The sequence below is a fragment of the Fimicolochytrium jonesii genome, assembly GCF_025526975.1.
Source record: "Fimicolochytrium jonesii strain JEL569 chromosome Unknown EV422scaffold_1, whole genome shotgun sequence".
Lineage (NCBI taxonomy): Eukaryota > Fungi > Chytridiomycota > Chytridiomycetes > Spizellomycetales > Powellomycetaceae > Fimicolochytrium > Fimicolochytrium jonesii.
Genome location: NW_026515668.1, coordinates 838,840 through 855,116, shown reverse-complemented (window position 1 = coordinate 855,116; position 16,277 = coordinate 838,840). Strand labels below are relative to the sequence as shown.

Sequence of the window (16,277 nt, the reverse complement as noted above, 5' to 3'; positions counted from 1 at the left end):
AGCCAGGTCTATCTACTTTTCCTTCGTCGGTTCCTGCGCCCCCTTATCCCCAGCGGCCTCCTCCATAACCCTCACATGCTCCCCCAACGAACTCAACAAATGCTGCGGAATCCTGCCCAAAACCTCCACCAGCGCCATACTCGGCATCCCCAGCAACCCGACCAGTTCCGCCCTCAACTCACCCAGCGCGGGCAACTTCACCACCGTCTCCAACGTATCACTCGTCAACAGCTGCCCGTCGAATTTCGCGCCGACCACCATAAGTTTGCCCTTCTTGCTGAACGGTTTGACCAGTTCCGCGAAATCCCTTGCCAAATGGGGTCGTTCACTGTCCACCGCATTCGAGAACGCCACACACACCGGCCCAGCGCACAGCTGCCTCAACCCACCCAACCCGCTATCCCTCCCCAACTGTTTATTCACGCCCTTGGCATGTTTCCGTATCGCCGCCGAAAACACATCGTTCCGTACCGTCGTGACGATGAAGCCTTTTTCCTTGAACGTTGTTTTGAGGTTGAAGTATTCGGGGGAGGTGAGGTTGTGGTTCTGCATGATGAAGACGGCGCGCGAGGAGATGATTTCGGCGTATTGGGCGTAGAAGTAGAGGCGGCGGAGGTCGAGCGGGTTGCCGCGGCGGGTGCGTTTGGGGTTGGAAAGGATGGCGCGCGCGGTGGGGAGGGGGAGGACGCCGTTAAGGGTTGTGATGGGTGGGGGGCGTGCGGTGGCGGTTGCATCTGCGGAAGGAGGTGTTGAGTTGAATCCCGAACTGGGAATCCTTCTGCAGTGTCCCTGAAAGAAGTCACTTACAGTGCCTAATGCCTATGGATGCCCTGCATACGGACGCTTGTGATATTCTGCAAGATCGAGAAAGGTGTGGTTAGTAAGACGGCCGTTTACCAGGCGTTGAGCATGCGCAAAACATACAATTGGCGTAACATTGTTGCGAAATGGGCTGTTAGGAATTCCGCGGAAACCTCCAGGAAAGTGACACTACGGTGGGCTGCGAGTATTCCCAGATTCGCTAGCGACGGGAGGTGCTTTGCAAGGAGGCGATCTAACTGAGCGAGCGTAGGACTTTGTTGCCTTTGCCGACGATGATTGCCCGTTGGTTTGCCTTCGTTGCCGACCAAGTTGAAGCCCGACGCCGAAAAGTTCAAATCGCGCCCACGTGACTTCACATGCGAGGTTATCATGTCGGTTCGGACCCATTCGGACGATGGCGATTGGGCCCCAGGAATCCATCTGAAAACCTTCCCACGCTCAGTCAATCTCCATACGATACTGGCACGGCGTGAAGGTACTGGCCTCACATCGCCGTCGCCCAAAGCAGCCACACCTATGGGTTCTGAGTGCATGCGTCGGGTCGCCTTGAACATCAGGGAACATCAGGGAACATGTAACCGGTCGCGTCGCCGGGCACTTTAATTCCCCATTTTTATCCTCACCCTGACTCTGGCGTCTGCAAACCTGAACAAGCCGGCTCATTTTGTGTGGCGTAATCGCAACGTCTGTAAGCGGCCAATATAAGTAAACGTACGTAGGAGTCGCTTATCGAGGTATCGACATCGACGACAGGAGCTGCCGACTTATTATACACTTCGAACAGTGGCACTAGCCTGAGAATCTATATTCCTGGAGACTAGGCGGACAGTCCGACTTGCTTTCTTGTTCTCCGACAAATCAAGCGCAAGCCACGACTCAGGGCGCTTCTCACCATGTTCGCCCGCTGTCCACGAGCAGTCTCAACAGCCTCTGCGGGACGCTCATCCCGTCGCTCTCCTGGCAAGGGTCCCAACGTAACTAGCCACGCCACCCGCTCAGCTTCAACGAATGCCGCAAAAGGCAACGGCCAAACGAGGTCAGCAGGGAATAGTGTGCCACTAAACAGAACCGCAGATGGGAAATCAGCTGGCAAGAGGAGGTTTCAATTCTCAGCATCTGCAACCTCGCCGGGCCGGTTTTCTGGAGTGACGGTAAGAATGCCCTACCACTTGTCGTAAACTGGCGGGAGCAGGTCTCGTAGGACAACGGTTTCTGACCTTTCCTGTTCCATTAACCAGAACACAAAAAGCACAATGGGAAACACTCCCAAGGGTATCGCGGAAAGTCTCCACATGCAGTCGGCTTCGATAACGCTAACGAGAATGGTGGGATGCGTGGATCTGGACGATCTATGATGGAGTCGAACATTGGTCCCCTCATATCGCCACCGTTCGTGACACCGGAGGGTCTTTTGCATCAGGAGCATACCATAAAAGCATAAAAGCGAAGCGCTGTCGTACCGGCGCCATTGTTTCTAGGCAGAAAGTCCCGCAGGGTAGCGTTGTTTCGGAAAGCTTCCATGTGCCAGCACAAGGTAGCTGTTGGAACGAGATGTGCAAATCGAGTCATACCGAGGTTATTTCATGTGCGATTCCGTAGCATCTCTAAAACGATTTCTGGTGAACTCGCGCGCAATAGAGAAGACATAGAATAATGCTCCTTAGCAAAATCATAGAACAGGGCAGCAGGGCGACTCCCTAGACTTCTTGGCGCGGATATTGCTCGAGCACCCCAAACTCATTGCTTAGCCAAATCAGCTATATACTGTTCGTCATCAAACGTGAGCTGCCTGAGTTCTTGGGCTGCAGGAAGGCTCCAGATGCCGGCTTCGGAGTTTGTGTCTCGCCATATCTCGACTCCCTGTCCCCCACGCGTTGCGAACACGTTCCGATCCTTCTACTCTTGCCCACTTCATGATGACTATTACGTAGGTATTGTACATATGTTTGAGACTGAAGACCTGACCAGCGATACTTCCAGTCCATTGTGGTTCTATCACCGATTTTCCGTACTAGAAACTAATGTCTGTTCTACTCGAAGTGCGGTATACCTCCGGCGAACACCTGCCCTATTTCCTCGTGTCCCCTTTCTGCATAAATCTTCCGGTCGCGCACTTGCACCTCCCTCGCATCAATTGTGGCCATGACCACCCCTCCGAAAGCAGTCGCTAATTTGATCATCGCTGGATGAGACGACCATCCAGCAGTTATCACATAGCCCGCCCGCCGCGCTTTCTCCAATATTATCTGCATCCCGTATGCAGATATGTTTGTTCCCTTCACGGCAGGGCTTGCGGCGGTTCCCCCAACAAGCATCATTTTCCCTATGGGCACGTCGTGGAACTTCGCGTATAGCTGCTCCATCACACGGCTGCCAATCTCCAAAAATGTTTGCACGGCCACGCATTGCGCGCTTGGCGATAATGGTGATGAGTTGGATTCGATGGCGTCCCGGTTTGCTTTCCACCCATCTAATGCTTCTCGCATATCGCTTACTGTCGTCACGAAGGCGGGAGTTTCTTGCCCAGTCGCTGGGTCTTTTGTGCATAGCACCACGGAAAGATGTCCTTTCGCTCCTAGTAACTTTCGACCAAAGATTTCGAAGAACTCCTCTTTGTCAAAGTCGATATCGCGGTATGTCGTGGAATATTGACGGGAGTCGTACAGCATCTTCATGACCGAGGGTATACGGTCTGGCGTCAGCTCGTGAGCGGTAACATCTGGCCGAACTTGACGCGCAAGTGTGACCGGCGGCCTTAGGTTGTATCTCGATAGCAGCAGTGAATCGTCATCGTCGACCAGCGGCGCACTCGTCAGGACGTTTCCGTTCGATTTGGCTGCGGTGTTCGTAGAACTCGCTGTTGCGCTGGCTTTTGACGGAACAACTCCCGTCTTGTGATGTCTATCGAACACATCGTGTGTTTTTCGGATGATAGTCGAGAGGAATGGTAAATCCCTCATAACTCAGTACTCGCCCGTGGTGTGAAGTCGACTGCACATGCATATGCAGTTCCCAAAAGGGCGGGCGCGGGCAAGGGCAGGTCTTATCTCCGGCATGTCTTTCCCTTCGGCAGTCAACCTTAACCTTGTTCTGGAAGCCCAAGACAGTTGCCCTCCCTGTACAGGGTCACGCTCCTACATACGTAAACAAAAGGGGAGAACGAGGAAGGGGGCCGTCGACGTCCTGTGTTTGAAAGGCTGCCATGAGCTGTAATGGTTGGTTACGTTCGTGAATAGCGGTGGGTTCCCAAACATGTCAACAGGGTCTTCTTTCCCCGCTGATTATGCCAAGCCCGTTCCCTTGGCTGTGGTTTCGCTTAAGAGAGTCATAGTTTCCCCAATTCCTTCACTGGTCCCGATACGTTTCTACCCAAAACGTTGATGCAGCCACACCCTGTTCCCACCCCTTCGTGTGCAGCAGGGTCGATGACCGGCCCCTGCCCGCCATCCACAACATCCGTTCCAGAGTGCACTCGCCGCTGATACCAAACGAGAATGACACCGCCTGCATGACCAGGACCCGAAAGGTTCCGGGGTGCGGCCCATCACCGCGCTGAACCGATTCGCCTCGCCACCTGTCCGAGGCGGCAATGGCGTTCGAGGGGTTGTTGGTGTTTGAGATCGACAGGATGCGCGGAATGCGATTCGGACTTCTGCTCCGCATCCTCCATCCGCCGCAACCCGCGCCCTTAGACCAACCCCGCTCCGCTGCGCGCCATGAGCTGGGGTCGCTGCTGCTGATGCCCTTCCAGCTCGGGGCACGCACCGGTTCTCATCCGGCCGGCTTTGGCAATACCATGCAGCGCTCAACGGGGGTCGGGGGCCGTTCCCAAACGCCGTACCGTGTGAACATCCCCATCACCCCACAAACCCCTCCAAAAGGCCCTCATCCAAACTACTCAACCGCTTGATAATCCGCGCTTCATCCCACGGTCCTCTAATCTCACTATACAAAAAAAAAACGACCCAAACACCCATCAGCGCCTTCCCCCCCGCACACCAGAAATCACTCAGACGTCATCCACGCCTACCTTTTGTACTTCTGCGTCCGAATCAACCACCACGGACACCCGAAATTCACACATACCATCCCGGCGAGGTACCAGACCATCAGGGAGTGGGAGATGGGGGCGAAGAGGAGGGTTGTGAGGGTGATGAGGGATGTGGACATGATGATGTCGCTTGTTGTTGATTTCGCCTAATCAAGAAAATGATCAGTTTAGTGAATATAGTGAGAGGGAAGTTCAGTGGTGTGGATTTGTTCTGTTTGCTTACCCGGCAAGTCCGACGAAAGACGGGAAGTAGGGCAAAGACGAGGACTGCAAAGAGCATGAGGCCGAGGACGTGGGTGTTGGAGGGAAGGCGGGAGGCGAGGAGGATGGAGGCGAAGATGCCGGCGTTTATGCTTAGGGAGTCTGGAAACCTATCCGGTTGTTCAAAAATTCCCCAAATTTAGAGATGTGGGTGTTTTGCAGGAGCATTGTGGGTGATATATGGGTGTGACGTTACCGAACTTTCAAGCTGTTTGTAGACCCGTAATCGTGGAACACGAGGCTGAAGAGGAACATGATGGCGGACAGCGCCCAGATGGTGTCACTGCTTATGGCGAGCGTGAGAGTTTTCAGGGTCGGGGTGAGGAGGAGGAGGGTGAGGGCGATGAGGAGGACTCTTCGTGCGATGGAAAATCCTACAATATCCATGTGCGTGAGACGGGTGACTCATGACTCCCAATTGTCGATATTCCCAACTCACGTCGCCTCCCACCACCGGCCCCAATCGCCATAACATCCCACGCGACATATCCCACCGCAAACGTGACTGCATCCCACATCATTAGCCGGTCCGGCGCGAGGACACCGGAGTAGAGATGCACAAAGACGGCGATGAAAGCTGTTATCCCGCTGATGTGCTGCGAGACAGCGCAGGTGCGGAGGACGGTGGGCCAGTATTTGTGGGCGCGCACGTTCACTGGATGGGGAATGAAGGACGTGAGTCGGGTGAGCGATGCATAGGCGCGGAAGGGTGATTGATGGGATGGTTGGGAGGGATGAACAGGATAGAAACAACATTGCCACCTCCCCCATATTCGTCCAATAAACCGCCACTTTCTCGCTATCCACAAACTCCGGCCTCAACTTGGGCGAGATATTACACAACGGCTGCGGCTCGCTTCGCTCGCACCAAACCACGAGTGCTCGCTGTTGTTGACTTTTGCGATAGGTGCCTCTAGCGCAAACGGACTCGATTCACTCGCCGCTCCTACTCGCCCTCGCTACCGTTCAGGCATTTCTTCCGTGCAATACGCTGCGCAAGCCGAGTCCAGCGTTCACTCCTCGTAATGCTGCATGCGTGGGCGAACGTAATTTTATGAGTCCAAGTAATCCGCCCCGCCTACCATTCTTCTGCAAAGCATCCAAGAACGTCTCGTCGACATAGTTATCAGGAAACCCCTGCTTGACGTACAGGAGCTTGCGCCATGGTTGCGCCAGTTCAAAGGAGGACATCTGCGTAGAACCCTGCCGCCTGTGTTTTTCGCGGAACGCGGCTCTGCCCCAACACACCGGGCTCGACCGAGTCACCCCGCCGCCTCGACGGTGATAGTGAGGGCGCTTGTCAGAGCGGAATGGGGACGGCCAAGAAGTCTGTCAGGTCCTGAGCAGCTATCGCGTGGGAAGGAGCTCTAATTCACCGCAGTAGGACCGTATCTGACTTATTTAAGCCTGCGCACCGCTCACGTGATGGAACGCTCGCTGCACCTCCGCAGTCCGGGATGGGCTGGGTAACCGTCCCTAGCCGCATGTAAGTTTGTTTGTCTGCTGTCAAAGATGTGTTTGCTCTTGGACCCCGGCGCTTACAATAAACTCTCTTCCTGTGAAAGCAGTCAACCGTCAAGAATGATGACCGAAGGCGCGGCATGTCGTCTCCCCCAAGTCTAACGCCATAACTGCCAGACTCAAGTCGCCCGCACAAGTCCACCAAGCACTAGTGTCAAGGTGCCTTTTGAGACGGCAGTAGATCGTGTTTCAAAGATAGTTTAGTTAGTCCCTTTGCGAACTCCCCCGTATTATTTAGCCCCACGGAGTGCCCCAGTGGGCATGGGCCATGGGCGAAGCATAAGTTGTAGCCCAAACGCGTAGGACAGCGTTGTAATGTCTAGAAACTTTCATATTCACGAGAGCTGCATTGGTTGAGCTTCACCCCATCCTCTCTCCTTTCTCAGTCGAGTGACTTATTCTCCTCCTCTGCTGGCACTACTCGCAACACTGGCTTGCCTGCGCTCCGTTCTCCGCCTCCGTACGCGCAAAAAATCTCACGATGGCGTGGTCATGGAAGCCGAAATGCCCCTCGGTGCTGAATATCTCCTGGCTGCTCGTTCTCCTTCTCCTGGTGACCGCTATCATGGGGTTCTGCGGTCTGGATATCTTCATGAGGTTGTTCCAGGATCGGGTCCTTCTCATCAGCGCCGGGTCGAGCGTGGGTTTACTGGTATGTACGGTGTCATTTCGATTAGACGAGGGCTTCCTTTCTGAGGTGGTGGTGGCGTGGGCGAGCCAGCCTTCAGGTTACCCTAATTTCCATTTCATCTCCGTCACACATCAGGTCCTAGGTGCCGTCCTAATCTCCTCCGCCCGCACGCTCTCCATCCGCTCAGCACTGCAAAGCATCCCCAAAGTCTACGTCCCAATCAACCCATCCGACCTCCCAAAACGGGTCCACAAACTCATCCAAGCCGACCTTTCCAACGTCGCCAATATCGCTTTGGAAGCGAAACCGAGGCCACAGGACGCGTTCGAGCTCGGGTGGGGTAAACAGGGGACAGCGCTGGAGAAGGTGCATTTCAAAACGGCAGCGGTGCAGACTTTTGAGCTGTTAGGTGGGTGTGCATGCGAATGCAGTTGTCTGCGGCAAGCGGAGCGATTTGCAGGGCTACTTGAGGACTGGGCCGTAAGCAATCTTGCTGTTTGAGGATCGCCCGGGGAGCGCGAGGTTGGTTCGCTCCTGGGAGCCCGAGCAATAGCTAGCGCGAGCGTGAGCGAGTCCCATTGCGCCAAAGGCGCAGAACTCTCTTCACTGCGGTTTTTAGCGACGCCGGTGAGCGTCAGATCCTTTGCGAGCGAAGTTAGCTTAGCGCACCACAGCCCAACATCTTCAACCAGAATGTCGTTTCATTCATCCAACATCATCCAACGCTCCGCTCATCTCGTCGGTTTGCTGTTGCTGGCGCTCTGCTCATCCCATCTCAGTCGCTGGTGCTGACCATTTTTGATTTTCCGTTTGTTCACTAACGTCGATCGACTTTCACCTCCACCTCCAAAAGAACGAGCGGCAATCGACATCTCCCCCTACCTCCGGCGACCTTCCACCCTCACCGCGCGGCGCTACATCGAGTACCTGATCTCCGAAGGCGTCCTTGGCCCCGACCTGGGCCGCTATTACATCGACCGGTATGAGCAGCTGCGGTTCGGGCCGCATGAGCTGGCGGAGAGCGATTACAGGGAGTTTATGAAGTTGGTTGCTGTTGCGCTGAGGAGGTGGGTTTGTGGGCGATGGGCGATGGGGTTTTTGTAGGGTGGTTTGGGAATTGTAGATCTGATGGTCGATCTGCCGCCGCGTATAGCATGAAACACCCGGAACAGACAGGCATTTAGTCGACTCCGATTTGGGGCGACCAGGGTAGAACCGGAAGCACAAGTTATATTAGGTGGGGCCTGCAGTGTATATCCTAAGACATGAGGTGAGTGGTTCTTGGTCCTTGCCGGGGTCTTGCCGGGGAAAGTAGCAACACGCTAAATCATAAATCCCCAGCTCTATAGAAAAAAAAATACAGGTCGTGGAGCCACACGATGGAGATCCAGGCACCTCCGTTCGTCTCCTTGAGGGCGCCTCCAGGAGCGACACCGTCGCCCCTCCGACCGAGAAAACGGACGGAGAACAGGGGCTTGGACCGTCATTACCCCACGTCGACCCGTAAATTCATGCTCGTCGTCATTCAGTCGGGTAGTGACCCGCAAAGCATCAACAATTGCTTAGTACGAGTAGCTTTGCGGGAACGCTCTTAGTTTTTGGCATTCTTTTTCTTCCACTTTTTGTGTATACGAGGCGATGATCCCTCTATCCTTTTGATAAATACAGTAGTAACGATACTCATCAGGCCTGCAATGATATGTCAACTCCATTCATTCATGCGAGATTTATTTCACATGCTACCCTAAAAGTACATGGCTACGTGCTAAATTATGTCCGGAAGACGCCCTGATCACAGAGAAATGTCTCCATTTCCCTAAAGTTTCGCTTTCTCCTCCTTGCCCGCAGGCTGGTCCTTCCCGTCCTTGCACTCCGGATTACGTGGAACGTTGGGGCGAAACTCGGTCCTAATGACGCCTTCCTGAGCAGTAGAGACCACCAAACGACCATCACGGGTGTAAATACGACCGAAGCATAGTCCTCGGTTGGCAACGGTTCTGGAACTCTGCGCAACAAGACCGCCGTTAGGGGTCTTGCGGATATGGCACCGACCCTATTCAGCTAATCGCGGACCTACCTCCATCTCGTACAGCAGCCACTCGTCGGCCCTAAATGGCGCGTGGAACCACTGTCGTCCGTCGCGAATATGCAAAGTGAGGTCATTGACGTGATATTCCTGCTAGATCTAGTGACCTACCACCGCATGGTCCAACGAGGCCAACATCGTTAATCTAGGGTTCGAAAGGTTGCTAATGCCGTGAGTCAAAAGACTTGTCGTCAAGAGATAATGCTATGCCGTCAAGAACGCGTGTCAGCAACCCTTCAGAATCGAGGTCATTCACATCCTCAAGATCCGTAGCATGTTTGTTACATCACTCACATCAGAGCAGTATGCCGCAACACACTATAACGTCCCGAACCGGTGAGCGTCTTTCCCACAAAAGTCAGTTTCCAAGGATTCGGCACTTACGTTGTGTATCGCTGGATCGTCCGGCAACGTCCCCTTCGCCCGCATCCATATGTATTGCTTTGGCTCCTGTTTGCGCGGATGCAATAGTTCTCGAGCCCTTGGGAGACCGTGACAATCCCGAATATCTATTGGAATAGGCTGCAGAAGGGACCAGTCAGAAAAGGCGGGCCTGGTACACCGAGACCATGTTGAAAGATGCACGCACCTCCTGCAATCGCATCTCAAGATTCTCCTTGTACTTTGGGATGGAGCCGATGCGTGGGTGGTGCAGCCAATCTGTATCGCGTGACAGTAGGAGAGTTGAAGACGTCTCACCAAATGACGCTGCTGGGCAGGGTACTCCTTACGTTGTAATTTCTCTTCATTACTACTCGATAGACGCGACATCACCAAGTGGGTGAGTTGGCGTCCCGACAACCACAAATCAAAAGAAGCTCACCTCGGCAGCTCTTCTGGTGGCCTCACGTCGGGCATCGGATACTGCATGATGTAAGCGGAGGTCAAAAACCTGCCCATTCCGCCCTATCATCCTTTCCATCCTCCATACTTGATGTTCCAGCGGTGAGCTCTCTCCAGCCTGGAACGAGCAGGTCAACACAAAGATACTCTTGCCGCGCTGCTCCGCCTTGATGCTACGCGTGGCATAGGTTTTGCCATCCCGAGTTCGATCCACGCGATATATGATCGGGACGGTGTTGTCTCCGGGCAGTATGAAGTAGCAGTGTAGCGACTAAGATCAACGACGACGGAGGTCGATACGGGAGGCCTATGAAGAGAAGGCAAAGACAACACCCACATGCACCCGGAAACGCTTATCCACCGTCCGACTAGCAGCAGCCAATGCCAGACCGACAACCTGTCCGCCTAGGATAGGATGTTTCTATGCGTTAATGACAGAACTGGATGGCCATCAACGGGAGCGCCGGAAAGCATACCAAAGACTCCCCTAGCTCCTGTTGGCAACCAGAGCCGCTTGCTTCGGAAGAGGTTCAGGTCAATCTCTATTGAATCAAGTAAGCGATTGTATTCCTGGACTAGACTCCGCTCCCCATGCCATGGGTTGTAAAGCTGACCTTCTAGCTCCAAGCCCTGCTCGATTAGCGTGCCTATCCTAGCTTCGCTTTCTGCACTACTCGGAGGAGACATTGTGATACCGTGTGCGAGACCTATTTATTCGGGCAGAGAGGCATACATATATGTGTGTACAGTGTAGCTGCTGGGGACTTGGAAGACTTGGTTGAGCTGTGTTGTGGGAGCGAGGCTTGATGGATGCATCCCGAGCCCTCGGGTGCATGTGTGGATAAAACCCAGGCTGAGCGTGCACGTGACTCGTTCTCGGATTTATAGTCCTCCCTTTCCTCTTCCTTCTCCTTTTCCCTTTCCTTACCTTTATTCGTGCGCTCAGCCATACGCTTAGCGATTCGAGAAGGGTTTCGCACTTTCCCACCATTTGACGCCCTACAGTACTGCGGGCAGCAAGGCCCCCAGAACACAGCCGGCATCGCACGCAGTTGCCTTACGATCCCTTGCTCGCGGTTGGCCGCCGGCCGCTGCCCACCCGCCCGACCGCTCGCAGAAACTACACGACGGGGGCTCTATCAGAATATCGCGGGAACTACCGCCAAATAGTCTGCCCAAACTCTTTTACCGTCAAGTAACATACACGCCATTTTTCCCGCCCCCTCGGGCCTGCCCACGGTGCGAGGAAAGTGATTTCTCTGTCTTTACTCACAAAAGTCACGGTGGGGAATCAGAGTCCGTATCTCATATCCTTTTGACATCTAGACCGAGCACTATGAGCCCACTACGCCTCACCATCGCCCGAATTCTGCGTCGGTATTCGACCACTCCACCCTCCCCCTTGGATGCGGCCGCCAAGGGCGAAGGCTTTCTGTTCCCAGACCTCGCCAAGCACATGCTCCAACAGTTGTCGAACGTCCACGAAAAACTAGGCCAAAAGCTCGATTGGCGATTTGCTTTCGGCTTCGGGTCCGGGTTGGTCGCTGTGGATATACAGTAGGCTGCCAGATATCAGGTTACGACGGGTTGTTGAGCCTCCCTGTGCAACCCCAGAAGTCACCGACCAGCTGTCAGTCCTGCCCTGGGCTAGCGGTCGTGCTGAAAGGATTTGCATGGGGGTCGGCAACTTGAGCCGGTGGCTATGCTCGGAATGATGTGTCCTTGGGGCGTCGTAACCTGATATCTGGCAGCCTACTGTATGTGCGCAGCGGTGGTGGAATGGGCCGAAACTATCGGAAGAGATTTATAACAAGTTGGCCAAAGACCTTGACGAGAGAGATCAGCGCATGGTGGAAAAGCTTGAACTCCAGATGAAGCTCTTCCACACACAATCTATGCTGGCGTTTGAAAGACGGGGGCAGCCAGGGGTGCAGCGGACTCCTGACGTTGGGGATCCCGTTAACTAGCTGTATTTTATGGAAATCATATTTCGACCTTTATTCGTGCGCTCAGCCATACTCTTTAGCGATTCGAGAACCCTCACCCACCCACCCACCCTTGCATGTATGTATATACTGTAATAGGGCGTACCCCGAGTTGTCAATCAGCGGACGCACAGGGGGGGTTTGGGGGTTTAGTATTTACTAAATTACTAGTACTGTACGTAGTACTTAGTACTGTACGCGGCACCTGGTCGTTGACTTCTGGGTTGCACACGGAGGCTTGGCGAACCCGTCGGTACTTAGAAGCGGTCCTTCCAGGTGCCCCTTGGGCCTTGGACTCGCGACCGCAACTCAAGCGACTCAACCCTCCCTCCCTCCCTCCCATCCACACAAGCACACAAGCAACAACCCCAACATGGCCGTACGTACTGGGAGCTTCTATGCCTTCCTTTCGTATATTCTATGACACCTCGCTCACACTCCTCCCCTTCCCAGGACTTTGACTGGTACATCAGTCCAGCAGAACGGTATGTACACACTCCCTCCCTCCCCTGAACTCTTCAAAAGAGCAACCGCAACGTCGACATACTCATCCACTCCTTCTTTGTCTGATGTCCTTGCAGCTTCTCTGCAGGTGCGAATTTAGGAGGGCGGAAGTCTGGGTTCGGAGCCCTGGGATGGAGAATGGCTGACCGTCTGAATTGGGAAAATAGAGACGCAGTTTGCGAAATATAGTCAGGATGAGGATGAGGTTGCTTGTACGTATCCGCGGGGGATTAGGGGCTGTTTGAAGGGAGGGCTTGCGCTGGGCAGACTGTGGGACTTCAGCGAATTCAAAAAGAGCTGCGGCATCGTAAAAGTGCGGGACAAACACATAGTCGAAAACCATATCAAAGCTTGACCGCCTACCTCTCCACTGGCACCCACCGCAGTATCCCAGCTCGGCCCCCTCTTCCAGCTCTCGCGTCTCTCGGAGCACGAGTTCTCACAGATCTGGCAGCTCGTCGACATCCGCATGGCCCAACGCATCAACCTCGAGCAGTTTGTCTACTTTTCGCATATCCTGAACACGAGACGGAAAGGCAAGCCGCTGCCCCATGGGATACCCTTGGATGTCAAGGGGGCGTTTTTGAAGGAGGTGTGTGTGGGGGGAATCGTAGATTTCCATTCTTGGTGTGAGTACTGACATTTTATTCCCCATGTGATTTATGAATCGTTAGCCCGTCGCAGTACCAGCAGCCTCCATCCGGCCCTCAGGTACGGTCACAAAGCGCATGCCCTCTCAGACCTCATTCTCAACCCCCTTCCCTCCCCCGGCATACAGTCTCAACCCGCGACATCGGCTCCCACTCCTCCCTCCCGCTCTCCACCCTCACCTCGGAACTCGCACAGCTCACATCCGACCTCGCCCGCTCCAAACGCGAGGAGGAGCTCGCGCGCGACCATTTGGCCGAAACAGTGCTTGCGAAGGAGGAGGGGGAGGCGTTGGTGGAGTACAAGAGGCGGGAGGTAGCCGCGGGTGGCGGGACAGGGACAGGGACAGGGACCGCGCACGAGACGCGGATGTTGGAGGACTTGGTGGGGCGGTTGAGGGCCGAACGGGATCTACTGCAGCGACGGCAGGCGGAGTTGAGGCGCGGGGTGGAGTCTCTGTGAATCCCGACGCCCTCCAACTTCTTCTTGCACATGTCATAAATATCATTCGGGAAGTCTTGTACATATGAACAACGGAAACCGGGGTGCCGCGCCTCATCCACACATATATATGTGTCCTCACTTGCCCCCCTCTCCCGCACCCAGCAACGAACAAAGCTCGGTCAGGATCTCCGCCGTCTCCTCCGGATTCGTCACCCATGCCGTACAACACGCCGTTCGCGTCGATATATCATTTCCCGTTGACAAAAACTGCAAAAGCCCAAAAAAAAAAAAAAGAATGGCGTTAACCACCCCCACTAACCCCCTCCCACGGATGATTTTACAGAGCTTTGACAGACAACCACGAACCTGGTCACCGACATGCAGCGTCTCCCACCCCTTGGTTCCGAGGAACGCCTGCAGCATCTGCACGCCGATCAGCTTGTTCCCAATGTCGACCCACACGTCGCTGCCGCCGTTGAACGCGCAGAACGGGACCGTCGGTGGCGGGGTGGATGTCGTGGTCGTGGTGGCGGGAGGGGAGCGGGATTGGGCGAGGGAGTGGGATGTGAGGGCGCGTTGGGCCGTTAGCGCGAATTCATCCTGTTGAAAGAAAAAAAATCATTCATACGGGGAGTGGGCGGGTGGGGTTAGTAGAATTACAGTTGATAATGGGAAAGGGTCAAGCAGGGATATGGATAAACCTACCAACGTCTCCCTGGTCAACCGCACCCCGTCCTTGGGCACAACGCCTACGGCCCTCCCCTTCCTGAGCACATCGACCTTGCCCTCCAACTTCATCTCGCTTGCGCCCGCCCTCAACGCGCCCTCGGCCACATCCAACACGCCTGCAATCAGCCCCTCGTCCGTACTCCACCGTCGCACCGCCTCCGGTTCATACACCTCGGGGGCCACGCCGACAAGGTGGCCGCGGGCGGCGTCGTAGCGGAAGAGGTAGTTGCATTCGCCGCCCATGACGTAGAACCGCTCGAGGGCGGCGGCGGGGAGCGAGGAGGAGCGGAAGCCGGTGAGGAGGCCGGCGAGGCGGGTTTCGTACTTTGCTGGGGAGTTCGGGTACCCGGCGGCGGTGACGACGGCGATGTGGAGGCCGTGGTGGAGAAGGGTGATCAGGAGGCGGACGAGGGAGGAGGTGGGCGGGAAGTTGGCGCCGTCGGCGTAGAGGGTCATGTCGCCGTCGCTGTTGGGGATGTTAGAAACGGGGTGATGGTATAGTTGTGAGGGACGGATTGGGGGGGGGGGGGGGGGGGGACTTACAAAGTCATGAGTTTCACGGTGGAGCTGATGGCGGTAACCTGCGCATCATTCAACACGGCCCGGATGTCGTTGAAACTGGGCGGGACGGACCGTCGAGCGGCGATCGCGCGTTTTGCGTCCTGACGTATGAAACTGTTGCGGAGCGGGAGGGGAGTGAAGAAACGCCCGATGCTGGGGACCAGGGCTGATAGGCGGGATAGTTCGATGAGATCTGGAATTATCGAGGAATGATTTAGCGTGAGTGATTGTGGTCGGTTGGTTGATGGGCGCTGGATGAACGATCATCCCTGGCTCGCTTCGCTCGCTAAAAGATCTGACGCTCGCCGGTGCTAGCTCCCGCACCATCCTCAAGCATTCTCCTTGCTGTCGGTCGGTCCCCTCAAGCATTCACTCTCTGCTAACGCTCGGCCACCCATCACACATCATCGCACTCGCTCCGCTCGTTTCCCACTCCGCTCGTTTCCAACACCGCAGGTCACTTACTCTGCCTCTGATGCAAAATATGATCATAAATCAGCTCCTCGACACACTGCAGCACCTCGCAATACCGCTTCACATTCTCATCCTGCGTTTCCTCCCCTTCTCCACAATGACTATTCTTCTGCGTGCGAGTCGCAGGAGCAAACTTCTTTTCCCATTCGGGCGTCTCTTCGGAATCAGCGGCGAGGAAACTGGGACGGGTGTGCAGGACGAAAGGGTTGAGGAGGAGGGATTTGATGAATTCGATGAAGGCGTCGCGTTTGTGGGCGCTGCGGGGGGGATTGGGTGCGGATGAGATCACCCATTGTGGGCATGTTTATGCGGCCAAAGGGAGACGTGGCTCATTGAGAGGAACGTACTGACCGAGTGTGGTAGTTGATGCTGTACAGGGAAGTCATCGTTGCTTTTGGGTCTACTGCAAGGGTGTGGGAGTGTCAAATTCACACCTCCATGTCACACCTCTTTTCCGAACAAGACCGCGAGCCCGCAACTTACCTTGGGGGTTTCTGTCGAGGGAGGTACAGTAACGAAGGAGGGTCCGGCAGCGAACCGACAGAGAGAGAGACGGAGATATTCCACTCTGCGGGGCACCTTGTTTCGCCTTCAGTTCGGTGCCCTAGCCCTAGCCCTAGCCCTAGCCCTAACCCTAACCCTTTCTTCCTCTTGCCTTCTTTTTGCGATGACTCCAAGGCTTAGGGTTACATACAGGATGACTCGGACGCGTCACGG

At 55.1% G+C, this 16,277-nt stretch overlaps 7 protein-coding genes across 7 annotated transcripts; 2 read left to right on the top strand and 5 right to left on the bottom strand.

Annotated features, from left to right (window-relative positions):
• Positions 1–12: 12 nt before the first annotated feature.
• EV422DRAFT_562883 (uncharacterized protein) lies at positions 13–938 on the bottom strand (the record flags this gene model as incomplete). The annotated part of the gene is made up of 3 exons (XM_053072004.1): positions 13–734; positions 808–854; positions 925–938. 3 exons carry the CDS (start codon positions 936–938, stop codon positions 13–15), a joined length of 783 nt encoding a protein of 260 aa, XP_052930073.1.
• Positions 939–2,700: 1,762 nt separating this feature from the next.
• On the bottom strand, positions 2,701–4,097 carry EV422DRAFT_12553 (uncharacterized protein). Its single transcript, XM_053064708.1, has one exon. The coding sequence runs from the start codon at positions 3,780–3,782 to the stop codon at positions 2,853–2,855; it is 930 nt and encodes a 309-aa protein (XP_052930072.1). The 5' UTR covers positions 3,783–4,097; the 3' UTR covers positions 2,701–2,852.
• A 582-nt stretch (positions 4,098–4,679) lies between these two features.
• Positions 4,680–6,325, bottom strand: EV422DRAFT_562881 (phosphatidylinositol N-acetylglucosaminyltransferase subunit C; the record flags this gene model as incomplete). Its single annotated transcript, XM_053072003.1, has 6 exons — positions 4,680–4,767; positions 4,853–5,019; positions 5,097–5,244; positions 5,331–5,508; positions 5,574–5,789; positions 6,217–6,325. 6 exons carry the CDS (start codon positions 6,323–6,325, stop codon positions 4,680–4,682), a joined length of 906 nt encoding a protein of 301 aa, XP_052930071.1.
• Positions 6,326–6,872: 547 nt separating this feature from the next.
• Positions 6,873–8,812, top strand: EV422DRAFT_511554 (uncharacterized protein). Its single transcript, XM_053069019.1, has 5 exons — positions 6,873–7,307; positions 7,422–7,695; positions 8,140–8,353; positions 8,440–8,556; positions 8,628–8,812. Exons 1-4 carry the CDS (start codon positions 7,137–7,139, stop codon positions 8,468–8,470), a joined length of 690 nt encoding a protein of 229 aa, XP_052930070.1. The 5' UTR covers positions 6,873–7,136; the 3' UTR covers positions 8,471–8,556; positions 8,628–8,812.
• Positions 8,699–11,063, bottom strand: EV422DRAFT_12373 (acyl-coenzyme A thioesterase 8-like protein). Its single transcript, XM_053064690.1, has 12 exons — positions 10,830–11,063; positions 10,692–10,757; positions 10,553–10,620; positions 10,304–10,486; positions 10,196–10,236; positions 10,104–10,123; positions 9,962–10,032; positions 9,757–9,894; positions 9,667–9,690; positions 9,484–9,576; positions 9,364–9,414; positions 8,699–9,291 (listed from the first exon to the last, which is right to left on the bottom strand). Exons 1-12 carry the CDS (start codon positions 10,900–10,902, stop codon positions 9,103–9,105), a joined length of 1,017 nt encoding a protein of 338 aa, XP_052930069.1. The 5' UTR covers positions 10,903–11,063; the 3' UTR covers positions 8,699–9,102.
• Positions 11,064–12,592: 1,529 nt separating this feature from the next.
• On the top strand, positions 12,593–13,898 carry EV422DRAFT_511544 (uncharacterized protein). Its single transcript, XM_053069018.1, has 6 exons — positions 12,593–12,685; positions 12,782–12,792; positions 12,872–12,916; positions 13,091–13,296; positions 13,379–13,415; positions 13,483–13,898. Exons 1-6 carry the CDS (start codon positions 12,621–12,623, stop codon positions 13,812–13,814), a joined length of 696 nt encoding a protein of 231 aa, XP_052930068.1. The 5' UTR covers positions 12,593–12,620; the 3' UTR covers positions 13,815–13,898.
• Positions 13,899–16,190, bottom strand: EV422DRAFT_511535 (IMP-specific 5-nucleotidase). Its single transcript, XM_053069017.1, has 7 exons — positions 16,044–16,190; positions 15,912–15,963; positions 15,552–15,817; positions 15,069–15,279; positions 14,502–14,991; positions 14,163–14,396; positions 13,899–14,063 (listed from the first exon to the last, which is right to left on the bottom strand). Exons 2-7 carry the CDS (start codon positions 15,944–15,946, stop codon positions 13,932–13,934), a joined length of 1,368 nt encoding a protein of 455 aa, XP_052930067.1. The 5' UTR covers positions 15,947–15,963; positions 16,044–16,190; the 3' UTR covers positions 13,899–13,931.
• Positions 16,191–16,277: the final 87 nt, after the last annotated feature.

Bases quoted from the DNA above. Each gene is read 5' to 3' on its own strand.
- EV422DRAFT_12373 (XM_053064690.1), bottom strand. From the start codon at position 10,902: ATGTCTCCTCCGAGTAGTGCAGAAAGCGAAGCTAGGATAGGCACGCTA. The intron at 10,621-10,691 runs GTATGCTTTCCG...ATCCTATCCTAG, and splicing joins AGGAGCTAGGGGAGTCTTTG to GCGGACAGGTTGTCGGTCTG. The intron at 9,415-9,483 runs GTAGGTCACTAG...GACGGACGACAG, and splicing joins CCTCGTTGGACCATGCGGTG to TGGTTCCACGCGCCATTTAG.
- EV422DRAFT_511544 (XM_053069018.1), top strand. From the start codon at position 12,621: ATGACACCTCGCTCACACTCCTCCCCTTCCCAGGACTTTGACTGGTAC. The intron at 12,917-13,090 runs GTACGTATCCGC...CACCCACCGCAG, and splicing joins GGATGAGGATGAGGTTGCTT to TATCCCAGCTCGGCCCCCTC. The intron at 13,297-13,378 runs GTGTGTGTGGGG...ATGAATCGTTAG, and splicing joins AGGGGGCGTTTTTGAAGGAG to CCCGTCGCAGTACCAGCAGC.
- EV422DRAFT_511535 (XM_053069017.1), bottom strand. From the start codon at position 15,946: ATGACTTCCCTGTACAGCATCAACTACCACACTCG. The intron at 15,818-15,911 runs GTCAGTACGTTC...TCCCCCCCGCAG, and splicing joins AGCATCAACTACCACACTCG to CGCCCACAAACGCGACGCCT. The intron at 15,280-15,551 runs GTAAGTGACCTG...CGATAATTCCAG, and splicing joins TATTTTGCATCAGAGGCAGA to ATCTCATCGAACTATCCCGC.
- EV422DRAFT_511554 (XM_053069019.1), top strand. From the start codon at position 7,137: ATGGCGTGGTCATGGAAGCCGAAATGCCCCTCGGTGCTGAATATCTCC. The intron at 7,308-7,421 runs GTATGTACGGTG...GTCACACATCAG, and splicing joins GGTCGAGCGTGGGTTTACTG to GTCCTAGGTGCCGTCCTAAT. The intron at 8,354-8,439 runs GTGGGTTTGTGG...CGCCGCGTATAG, and splicing joins GTTGCTGTTGCGCTGAGGAG to CATGAAACACCCGGAACAGA.
- EV422DRAFT_12553 (XM_053064708.1), bottom strand. From the start codon at position 3,782: ATGAGGGATTTACCATTCCTCTCGACTATCATCCGAAAAACACACGAT.